This window comes from Nannobrachium achirus (assembly GCF_963921795.1).
Source record: "Nannobrachium achirus genome assembly, chromosome: 20".
Taxonomy (NCBI): domain Eukaryota; kingdom Metazoa; phylum Chordata; class Actinopteri; order Myctophiformes; family Myctophidae; genus Nannobrachium; species Nannobrachium achirus.
This window is the reverse complement of record NC_137827.1, coordinates 13,059,936-13,072,232: the sequence shown is the minus strand read 5'-3', so window position 1 is coordinate 13,072,232 and position 12,297 is coordinate 13,059,936. Positions and strand designations below refer to the sequence as shown.

Below are 12,297 nucleotides of genomic sequence, written 5' to 3'. Positions count from 1 at the left end.
ATATGCATGAACTTGTCTATATTGGAGAGGCACACTAGGGCTTTAAATGGCACCTTGGCCCCGGGGCACCCAGTTCAACACCCACGTCAGCAAGAGTCAGTATTTTCGCTCTAAACGGGTTTCGGTCTTTAGGGCTGAAAGCAGGAAGTGCAGCGACTAGACTGCGAACCCTGGACGGGGGGAGAGAAAAAAAGGAGAGAAAAAGGGTGGTGGTGGTGGGAGAGAAGATTATTATTATATATGAAATATAAAAGATGGATCTGGGGACGAGTAGGCTGTACCGGGCACCGGGTGAACCAGGTCACCAGTGAGTATCGATGATATACGTTTTGTCACACGGGGGGAATCGGGAGCTGTTTGGTAAAGAAGAAGGAAGGAGGGGAGAGGAGAGCGGAGCTTTAGGGCGTAAGCGGGTCCTCGGCAGATCCATGCCCGGCAGAGGAGGCGCTGGGTCCCGCAGCGGGCAGGCGCAGCCTCTCGGTCCCCGCCGATCCTTTCCTTTGTGCTCTGGAGCTCCGCTCTTTTTAAAGGGAGAGTGATCTGACGGGTGCGGTGTTTTTTTTGGGCGGCGGAGGGGGGACGGGCGTTGATGGTTCATTCGTGCACAGTATTGTCTGTCTGTGTGTTTGTGTGGATGTGTTTTACAGTGCGTTGCTTTCATTGTGCCTCTTCGTGGGTCTATTGTGTTGCGTGTGGAGCTGCCGTGGGTCTTTAAAGTGGGCGTTCTCTTTAGGATCTCTGCTGCTGCTGCCCGCTTTTACACTGCTGTGTGTGTGTGTTGCTTCTGCTGGACTGCAGTGATCCTTGGAAGGTCTGGGGGAGATTATGTCTGAATCTATGAGCAGAAATCACCAGGAACAGATGAGAGATGGGAGCCCTGCTGTGTCCTCTTCTTGCGGGTGTTCAGGCTGAATGGTGATGCATATGATATGCACCACGTCGGGCGTTTTTGTTTGGGGCAGCATTCGTTTATTCAAAAGGAGGAAATAAAATCAACACACACGGATTAGATGGATAACTGATGAATAAAAACAATTCTGCTACTCGTGTCATGATCACGCGCCTGATATATACTTTGAGTTCACTGATTTATACGAAAATTGCCGATCTACAAGCTCCACAAGCATGACAGCCTCAATGCCTTGTGAACTTGTAGATCGTCTTTTTTTTGTGCGAGACACAATGTGCAACCAAGTGAAATCAGTTTACACTATACTGTTGGGTTGCGGCAGAAATGTTCACATTTACTACAGTACAGGACGGATTGTTGGATCATATTTCTGTGACATTTCTCTGTCTGTCACCGGATAAATTCAACCGGTTTATTGTCCATCCCCACTGGCAGAGAAGGGGGTTGTTGTCACCCTATGTTGTCTTTTACAGATTAGTCACTTTGTCACCCGATGTTCTTCTCTTTTGAGTCGGGTGTTGCCTCGCAGCCCATCAGGGGGGGAAAGTGGTAGAGGTTGATTGAAGGCTCATCCAGCCAGTCACAGCTCGGGAATGCGTTTAGTGGGCGGTGTCTCTATGTTGTAGGCCTAGTCCTACTGTAGAAACAAAGACTGGCTACAGGAAGACTGGGCACCTGACAAGTCTGGGCACCTCAGTGTGAAAATAGGCAGTGGTGGAAAAAGTACTCGGATGTTTTACTCAAGTAAAAGTATCAATACTGCAATATAGAAATACTATAGATATAGGGCTACTGCAATATAGAGAGATATCTACTTGAGTAAAAGTATGAAAGTATTGGCATCAAAATATACTTAAAGTACCAAAAGTAAAAGTACAAAAATGTACTTACTTGAGTAAAAGTATGAAAGTATTGGCATCAAAATATACTTAAAGTACCAAAAGTAAAAGTACAAAAATGTACTTACTTGAGTAAAAGTATGAAAGTATTGGCATCAAAATATACTTAAAGTACCAAAAGTAAAAGTACAAAAATGTACTTAGTTACTTTACACCACTGGAATAGGCCACGTTTCCTATTAGGCCTATGTTGAAAAAGTATGCTTTGGAAAATTATCTGAAATAATGTAGCCTAACAGTAGCCTATAACTGATTTTGAACACTACATTATCAGACCTAAATTGACCCTTCAACTTCTTGTTTATGCCAATTAAATGACTGGCTATCCACTGGTTTTGTAGCAATTGTTGAAGTATTGGGCCTTAAATGGCCAATCATGTACAGTTTATAGGCTACTTTACCTTTCAGTACCTCAAAATTAAATTACAATACTGCTCTCAAAATGCATCATTTCAGGTTCATTTATGTGGGGGGGAGGTCTGCCACCCACCCCCAGTCAGGGGTCCTTATGTGGTTTCTAGGAGGTTTCTGCAGCTAAATTATTGATCATGAATCAAATGGACTGTTTCAGATTTGTATCTCTCAGAGTTATGGCCCTTGGCCTATAATGTGTAGCAAAAGTTTGAGAACCAATGATATAAATCTTTGTGTGATAGGAACTTTATTTTAACATGAACCACTTGAACCCTCACATCCCTATGAGGGATTAGCCAAAAAATGCGATCGATCTACAACTTGTAGAGCTGTAGATCGGCTGTTAAACAAGGAGGTTTGGTGTAGAAGGATAAAAGAGCAGACCAAGTACCGAACCAAAGGTCAGGTTTACAAGTTATTGGGGATTTAAGTGGTTAAATGTCTGAAAACACACATAACATTAATTCAATATGTAGTGGGGGTCCCTGCTTCATCTCTCTCTCAGCTAACGGGTCCTAACGCTGACAAATGTTGAAGACCCCTGAATTGAAGCAAACATGAAAAAAGTATTTCAATTAACAAAAAACATCCTGCACACCAGACCATTTTTTTTAATTGACAGACCCAAGTCCCACTAGACCTTCATCAAGAGTGTCTTGAAGGTTGTGTTGTTGTGGTTGTGCTGTAGGGATGGGACGATAATCGATATTATTGTTTATCGTGATAAAAAACACTCACGATAATTGCGTTGTGGAGATTTAATTTATCGCGATATCGTCCTCCGTAATGCACTGGGATCGATTCACCTTTTATTTGCCGAGCTGCATATCCGGTACCACTTAAACCCTCTAGAATTGGTAAAAGGTACTTATAATATATGTACTTGATAGTCTTTTTTTCCACTCTCTATCAAATGTATTTGCCAAAACAAATGCCGATTTACAAGCTCACAGCGCGTCGCTCCGCCCCCAGTATAATGGATTTTGATTATGGCGATAATAACTTAAATCGCGATTTCTTTTGTGACAACAATCGTGATATGAAATTTTCATATTGTCCCATCCCTATTGCAGGTAGGGGTGGGCGATATGGAAAAATACAATATCACGATATTTCCCCAAGCTGTATCACGATTCTTTTTCACATTGGTTTTTATGGTTATTTTTCAAGTTCCTGACAAAAACTAGACTCTATGGGTTCCTTTTGGGAGGCCTAAATTGAACTTTACAAGTATGTAACTCTGACAGTATACAAATGAAACCAAATGGACCTGTAAGGGTCCATTTGGTTTCATTTGTATACTGTCAGAGTTAAGTGGAGACCTTGACATTTTAAAGTTTGAGAACTACTGATTTAGACCAAAATGCAGGTTAAAATTGAATTCGTCCATGAATCTCTGTATTAGCGATTAAACAGGATTTTTTACAAGGCTCCCTCAATTGTATCACGATATATACGATATCTCTGAAAAGGCATATCGTGGAGACATTGTATCGTGGAGACATTGTATCGTCTCAACGATAATTATCACCATATCACCCGTCCCTATTGCAGGCATCAGGCTCAGCGGTGGTTCAACACGTCGGACATCACGGCGGCCCACCAGAACAGCCTGCTGAAGCAGCTCAACCAGCAGCGGCACCAGGAGCGCTTCTGCGACTGCAGCGTGCTGGTGGAGGGCCAGCTGTTCCGCGCCCACCGCAACGTGCTGTTCGCCAGCAGCGGCTACTTCCGCATGCTGCTGTCCCACCAGCAGGGGGCCGGCGGCGGCGGGGAGGGGCTGGCCGACGACGTCATCACCGCCACCGCCACCTTCGACGCCTTCAGCCCCGAGACGTTCGCCGTCATCCTGGACTTCATCTACTCGGGCCAGCTGGAGCTCTCGGGCCACAACGTGATCGAGGTTTGGTTTGGCCTCGTCCCATAAAATGAGACGTTCTAGGACTGGTCTTAAAGGAGTACTTCACCCCCAAAATGATTTTTTTTTCTATTGATTACTCACCCAATGAGTTCAATAATATGTTTTTGTATTTGTCGCATTCCTAAGACAAAAAATGTTTTATAGAAAATGAAAAATACATATATTCAAAGATTTGCTAACTTTTTTTTCAAAAATAGCAGATCTACAAGCTCGCAGCTTGTAGATCTTGCTTGTATATCAGCTATTTTTCAATAGCTAAAGTATAAAATAATTAAGGCCCCTCCTCCAACTTGGGTCCTAGTAACTCAGTACAACTTCCCCCCCCACCCCTTGTGATGCCCCCTTGTGGAGCAGGTGATGTCTGCGGCCAGCTACCTGCAGATGAACAACGTCATCAGCTACTGCAAGAGCTTCATCAAGTCCTCGCTGGACATCAGCATCAAGGAGGAGGAGGAGGAGCGCTGCCTGGGCCTGCCCGAGGTCTGTGGCTTCACAACGCCCCCTGGTGGCGGCGCGGGAGACGACGCCTCATCGGACCACCAGCAGCAGCAGCAGCGGGCCCCGTGTGCCTCCGTCAGCCCCCCGCCCGCGCTCTGGACACACGACAACAGCAGGTAGGTGCTGTCACTAAAGGTTCAAGGTTGTACTTTATTGTTATGTCGTTTGTACAGGCAGGGGCGTCGCACCAAAATCCGGGCCCTGGGTACTTTAACTATTGAAAAATAGCAGATATACAAAAGCTTGTATATCTGCTATTTTTGAAAAATCATGGAAATTTGCAGACTTTAAATGTTTCAAATCCTTGTATGTTTTTTTGAAAAAACCTATGTTTCTATGTCAGTGGTGCCCAAACCTTTTCATGTGAAGGACCCCCAAAATGATATGTATTTGACCACGGACCCCCATCGCAAAATATTTAGTTCCAGGGACCCCCCCCCCCCCCCCCCCCAGAGGGCAAAACTTTAGTTACAAATGTTCGCTTAAAAAATACATATATTCAAAGATTTTCACATATTTTCTCAACTTTTCAAAAATAGCAGATCTACAAGCTCGCAGCGTGGCATTCAGTGCCGCGCTGTGAGCTTGTACATCTGCTATTTTTCAATAGCTAAAGTATAAAATGATTAACTCTCCTACTGCCAGATTATTTATTTATTTATTGGGTCTGGTGCCATCAAAAAGCGGCTTACCTTTGCGACGTTATAGTAGATAGATGGACTTTTTTTTTTTATTTTTTTTTTTATTGTGCAATAGTGCACTTTGGTCTGCCAGGCAGCAGAGTGCGGCGTCATGCGAGAATGAATGTGAATTTGCCTGTTATGTGTTGCCGTACATTCAGACCAGTCACTGGCCACAGAGCCTCCGGGCCAGAGGAAATCAACAAGGAAGTGAATTGGTCTCCGTTGATGTTAACGCATAATGGATTTTTTACACCATCACCGCGGAAAATGTGTTTACAGTACACGGCGCCGCAACCCCTCATCAGCTTACAGTCATCAGACGAGGTAAACGAACGAACGCGAACGAGCGCCGTATTGGCGCGGAGGTCTCTTGAGAATTGGGGCGAACAGGAACGTCCAAAGCAGTATAAGAGTTAAGGCCCCTCCACCTTGGGCCCTGGTAACTCAGTCCCACTTTTCCCCCCTTGTGACGCCCCTGTGTACAGGTACATAAGAGTAAAACTTGGTTGTGTTTGGCATCCTTCAGACAATGCAGTGGTGTATATATAATAACAGCAAACAATTATAGCAGCAAACAACAACATTTAAAAAGATGATAATAAAGATATAAAAAGATGATAATAAAGATAGTAACGGAGAAAGTTTTTTTTAAGAGAAGGCAAAAGAGCAAAGAGAGAAATTAAAAAGAGCATCCTCAAATGTACATATGCTTAAAGTTATATCTACATGCTATAGTTATAAGTTACATGCTATAGTTATAAGTTATATCTACATGCTCTCAACGTCTCGCGTTGCAAGGCGTTGTGAGCATGTAGATCTGCTATTTTCACAATAGAACCGTGTTATACAAAATCTAAATGTAATGCCTCTACCCTTAGTGCTCGTCAGGGTGGGGGGGTCTCAGTTAGGGCGTTGTGAGCATGTAGATCTGCTATTTTCACAATAGAACCATGTTATACAAAATGTAATGTCTCAACTCTTAGTGCTTGTCAGTGTGGTGGTGGGGGGGGGGGGGGGGGGTCCCAGTTAAAATATGATTATTTTGGGGGTCGCGGCCTGAAAAGGTTGAGAACCACTGCTCTAGAGGCACTCAGCCATCAGTGTCCTACCATTATAAAATGAAATGACGATTAATTGTCAATAATTGTTGTTGAGCACTGGAACATAATATGAATAACAATTACATTGCAGTACTGTTTGGCTTTTATGCTTTGAAGTTGCACGGGGTAGAAATAACAAAAAAATCTAATATACAAATGAATGATTGACATATTTAATAATTGTAGATCTGCTATTTCCACAATTTTTGAAATGTTTTTAAAATATATTTTTCAACATGGAAACGATTATGAAGATTCTAAAAAAGAATCGCATTATGTGAAAAAATAAGCCATAGGCCATTATGTATTGTGACAGGCTGTCACCATCATGGCGTTTTAGTTGACATGCAAAGAAATGACCGGCATTGATTTGATTTATTTGGACGTCATGTTAAAAAAGAGAAGCAGATGAAAGTTAGGTCAAGGATAAAAACACATTGTGGTCCTTAACAGTTAAGGACCACAACTGTATAATCAAAATAAATAATGTACTAAAAAACATGACATTCCTGTTCATTTCATCCAGCTGTTTTTTTATACAGACGAATGGAAATGACTAACGGATTATTTGCATTTTGGGGGGCGATTACGTATTAATTGTGACAGGCCTCACACCAGGTCGCAGCCGGCCTTCCTGGTGAAGGACCCGGACGGGGAAGCTCCGTCGCTGGAGATGAAGGTGGAGTCCAACAGCCCCGCGCAGCACGACCTCGGCAGGGATGAAGACGACGACCTGCACGACCCCCACGACCCCCTGTTCACCCTGCCCGGCTCGGAGCGCCGGCGAGGCAGAGGGTAGGGATGGGATGGGACGATGTTCGTCATTATCGTTTAGAACAGTGTTTCTCAACCACTGTGCCTGGGGACCTTTGGTGTGCCCCTGAGAAGGGTCAAGTGTGCCCCTTGAAACTGCTTGGAAGCCAGTATTGTATTTATCATTTTAAAAATGATTTAAACTAGTGAAAACAGCCGATCTACAAGCAGACAACGCCTCGCGATGCGAGGCGGTGTGTGCTTGTAGATCTGCCGTTTTCACTACTGTTGTTCGACAGCCTTGTATGATGAAGCAGGGCTTTACTTTGTGAAGAAACGTACAAATTTGAAACTTGGAGATACAAGGTTTCTTCCCGACAGTGACGATATTTACACCCCCGTATTATGTTGGTGCCCATGGATTCTTGGGACATGAAAAGTGTGCCCATGCAGAAATCTTTTGAGAAACACTGGTTTAGAAACACTAATCGTATCGTGGAGATTTAAGTTTATTGTGAAATCATACTCCGTCGTAATGGTCCAATCATACTCCATACTCGATCTGCTCACAAAGCGTCGCGTGGCGACGTGTTGTGAGCTTGTAGATCTGCTATTTTTTGGCAAATGTTCCCCAGGATAATAGATGTTGGGGATATTTTGATTATCGCGATAATATCGTAAATGGCGAATTTCTTTGATCACAATAATGTTCATCTGGTCCCATGCTCGGCAGAGGGGCGGCTAAGAGGCGGGCGGCCCCCTACTCCTCTCGCTCCTCCTCGGCCGCCCGGCGGGAGGCCCTGGAGCTCCAGGAGGCGCGGGCGCAGAAGGCGGAGAAGGCGGAGGAACTGTACGCCACCCTGCCAACCATCCTGGGCTTCATCGGGAACTTCAATAAAGGTGAGCGGAGGACAGGGTTATGAGAAACTACTTGATATGTCGACTAGAGGTGTGCATTAGCACTACCCTCACGATTCAATTCGATTATGATTCAGATTCACCATGTATGTTTAGTTTAGTTTAGTTTAGTTTTTCATCAGTCAATACAAGAAGTCAGATATACTGAACAACATATTTTATTCATAATTATATTACATATAATATTCTAAATACAGCATTATAATTACATTATGATTATATATTATTATATTTAGGCTTCAATTAACGATAATCGATTATGTCAAGTTGCTGCATTGAATTGAACTGAATTGTGATGCATTGATGAATCGATTATTTTTGACAGCACTAATGTCTACATATTCAAAGGTGTTTGAAAAGAAAAGCAAAGTCCTAGTACTACTTGTGATATTATTCATAAGCCAGTCCACATCCTCAGTTATAGTCAGTCAGCAGGGGTGTCACGAAAATCGATGACAAAATAAAAATGTTTGAATGATCGACACTCAAACCGAACTGTGACCTGTGATCAAAAGTCAAATTGCTATCAACAGCTTCAATACAATGTGGAAATTGATGTGAATGTTCATGCTGCAGTTAAAAGAGGAGCCACTAGATGGCATTAGGATACTTTGTTACAACAGCTTGTGTTTCCTTGCAAAAAGCCAGGATTAAAATGTTGATTTTACAATTTTTTTTATTGGATCAGGAACCTTAAAAATGTAAGTCAAATCAAGAGTTAGAGAACCGTGACACCCACAAGTTATGAGAATTGCAGCTTTACTGTAAGGTAGTTAGAAAAAAAAAAAAAAAAAAAAAAAAACACTTTAAAAAGTATGTGTTAGTATGTTAGTGTGTTCATTTAAAATGAAATCTCAATATTGTGACACTGTCAGCATTTTACGGTGCAAAGTCGTATTTCGCAGTTCGAGTGGGATCTTGTCTTTGGTAGAGTGACAAGTGATACGTCATTTCGTTTCACTGAAACATAATAGAAATCTGGTTTAACCCATTAAGCCCGGGAACGCGTCTTTGTTGCTTTAGATTTTAACCACTTTAACCATTATTTTCTGCTTTAACTATTGAAAAATAGCAGATATACAAGCTCACAGCGCGGCACCGAGTGCAGCGCTGTGAGCTTGTAGATCTGCTATTTTTTGAAAAATCCTTCTTCTCAATCAGTGGTTCTCAAACCTTTTCATGTCAAGGACCCCCAAAATTACATGTATTTGGCCGCAGACCCCCCCCATCTCAAAATATGTTGTTCCAGGGACCACGCAGAAGCAGAGATTTGAGTTACAGAAGTCAGAAGCCACTTTTTATTTCGCTCTCTCCACAGACACCAACCCGTCCATGCGCTTTAAGTGCCCGTTTTGCACGCACACGGTGAAGAGGAAGGCGGACCTGAAGCGCCACCTGCGCTGTCACACGGGGGAGAGACCGTACCCCTGTCAGGCCTGCAACAAACGCTTCACTCGCCTGGAGCACCTCCGAAGCCACGTGGAGACGGTACGCTCGCCTACAATTTACAATCTAGGCATTTAGCAGACGCAAGGTATCAATACAGTAAGGAAGGTAATACATCAATACATCAAATGCAAAGAAATATCAATCTAGAAAAAAATACGTAGGTAGACCAATCACCTAATCAGTAAAAAACTTCATATAACCCTTCATTGAGGGTAGGCGAGTGCTGCGGTAAGTGCTATGGGCCTAGGTGGACACATACACATCCGTAGTAGGGATGGGACAATAATCGCTATTATCGTTTATCGTCTTAAAAAAACACTCTTGGAGATTTCATTTATCGTGAAATCGTCCTCCGCCAGGCGTCACGCACTGGGATCAATTCACCTTTTATTTGCCGAGCTGCTTATCCGATGCCACTTAAAACCTCTATAATTGGTCAAACGGACCTGTAAATAACGTACTTGATACAATCTTTTTTTTGTGTCACTCTCTACCAAATCTATTTGCCAAAAAATAGCAGATCTACAAGTTCACAATGTTGTGAGCTTGTAGATCTGCAATTTTTGGGCAAATGTAAATATCGTAAATCGCATATCCGTAGTGATGTTGAAATGGTATCTATAGACAAGCTTCCGTAGTCCCCCAAAGATATGTCCCAGTGAAACGTTTTGTCTTCCTCACCATTTTCACTTATTTATCCGGGGTGAGGTCTCACTTCTGATTGGATGAAATGTTGTATCCCGACCTGAAAACGTATCTTCTGTTTACTAAAGAGCTGGGTAGACATGGGGTAGACACACGCGCACGCATCAAAAAATCTGTATGCACAAAAAGATCCGTTTTAGTGGCCAAAATCACTGTTTGTGTGTGGATGAAAGCCCCAAAGGCAGAAAAAGATACATACTCGTGTAGCCAGCACCTGATTATTTTGGGGGTCGCGGCCTGAAAAGGTTGAGAATCACTGCATTAGACATACACCAAGAATGATACCAAACCGCGTAGTTGTTTTGTCTACATTTGTTGCTTCCTTCCCCCCCACACCTCCCCACCCCCTGCCTACCACAGATCCACCAGGCCAGGAAGCTGGTGTGCAGGAAGTGCAAGTGCCCGGTGACGGAGGAGACAGGCCACGTGGTGTGCGAGGGCACGCGGCGCTACCGCATGTGCACGGCGTGCGTGCAGGAGGTGGGCTGTGGCGGCGGCGACGACAACGTGCCCGGCATGATGGACGGTCTGGAGGGGGAGAGCGGGGAGGAGCCCGCGCTGCTGCTGGGCGTGGACGGCGAGGAGGAGGGGGGCGGCGGGGGCGACACCCAGGGGTCCTGGGTGGGCGACGACGACGGGGACGACGACCTGGCGGAGGACTCGGGGGCCGACCTCATCATCCAGGAAGTGGACGACAGCGACGTGGAGCTGCAGTGAGACATCCCCCCTCGTTGGGCAGTGGTGGTAGTAAAAAGTACTCCAATGTTTTATTTAAAGGAGTAGTTCACCCTCAAAATCACTTTTTTTTTCTTTTATTACTCACACCATGGAGACTTGAGTTTAATAAAAAAATATAAGTTGTCGCATTCCTAAGAAAAACAATATATATTATAGTAAATGTACCCCCGTTGATTTTGGATGGGGACCCACATGCATTTTTGTTTATTAAATTCTAGTCTCCATGGCGTGAGTAATCAATAGAAAAAAAGTCATTTTGGGGGTGAACTACTCCTTTAAAGTGATCCCTGACTAATACGACAAATATGCCTTAATACATTATAATTACATTTGGTCATTTGGTTCCCGGCTGGGTCACCTGGGCGAGGGTGTATGATGTTGCGAGACCCGAAACACCCGTCGACCCCAGGCTACATCACTGATGATACGTCCCAGCTGCATCCTTGTGATGTTTTTTTACACTATTAGTTCTATTTATAGTGGCTCATAGGAATAGACTATGTGACAACCAGGAATAGTTTGGTGACCACCGGAGACTCGGTTGACGGCCGGAATTTAGACGGCACCCGGGAGCAGGTTGGGTTAGCGCCCCAGCCTGTGTCTTCCGTGAGGAAGAAGCCCAACAAATCCACGGTGAGGCCTTTAGGAGGGCCATTCAACTGCAGCAGCTGAATGGAATGTTTGGATTGGGGTCTGGTGCAACGCACAGGTTCTGAACCTGGTGAGAGCAGGAGAGGACCTGGTAAGACGTAGGAGGAGCCCGGCCAGGAGTCAACCCATAGAGCCTAGTTCTTCCACGCGCCAGAATGGCTCCCCAATCCTGGCAGAGTAGTTCCGGTGCTGCACATTGAGTGACCCTGTCTTTCCCTAATAGGACTGATCGTGGATAGCTACTGGGACGTAAGTCGGGACTTGATCAACCCCGGCTGGGTCACCTGGGCGAGGGTGTATGATGTTGCGAGACCCGAAACACCCGTCGACCCCAGGCTACATCACTGATGATACGTCCCAGCTGCATCCTTGTGATGTTTTTTTACACAATGTAAAATTAAAAACACCTTAAATATTTTATTTCTTCTAGAAATAGCTAATCTTTCACTCAATAGGGGAAATGCCTGTCGCAAGTTGATGATGTCATAAATGTAATTTGTGATCTATCCCTATGGAATTTATGGAATGCATGTGCAAATAAAAACAAACGTAATACTTCCTATGGTTAATATGAGCATCAAATCAATATTTCAAATGTGTTTGTGGTTTATTTTGCACATGCATGCCATAAATTAGACCACACATAACATTTATGACA

General features: G+C 44.0%; 1 protein-coding gene across 3 annotated transcripts; it reads left to right on the top strand.

Annotated features, from left to right (window-relative positions):
• Positions 1-187: 187 nt before the first annotated feature.
• Positions 188-10,967, top strand: zbtb8a (zinc finger and BTB domain containing 8A; the record flags this gene model as incomplete). 3 transcript variants are annotated; one of them, XM_080750161.1, is made up of 7 exons in its annotated part: positions 188-307; positions 3,778-4,126; positions 4,499-4,758; positions 7,044-7,220; positions 7,912-8,078; positions 9,415-9,584; positions 10,611-10,967. In XM_080750161.1, exons 1-7 carry the CDS (start codon positions 255-257, stop codon positions 10,965-10,967), a joined length of 1,533 nt encoding a protein of 510 aa, XP_080606287.1. In that variant the 5' UTR covers positions 188-254. The 3 variants fall into 3 exon arrangements, with proteins under 3 accessions (XP_080606287.1, XP_080606285.1, XP_080606286.1); XM_080750159.1 differs by having other exon boundaries at positions 7,032-7,220; XM_080750160.1 differs by lacking the exon at positions 188-307 and adding an exon at positions 829-915 and having other exon boundaries at positions 7,032-7,220.
• Between the last annotated feature and the right edge of the window lie 1,330 nt (positions 10,968-12,297).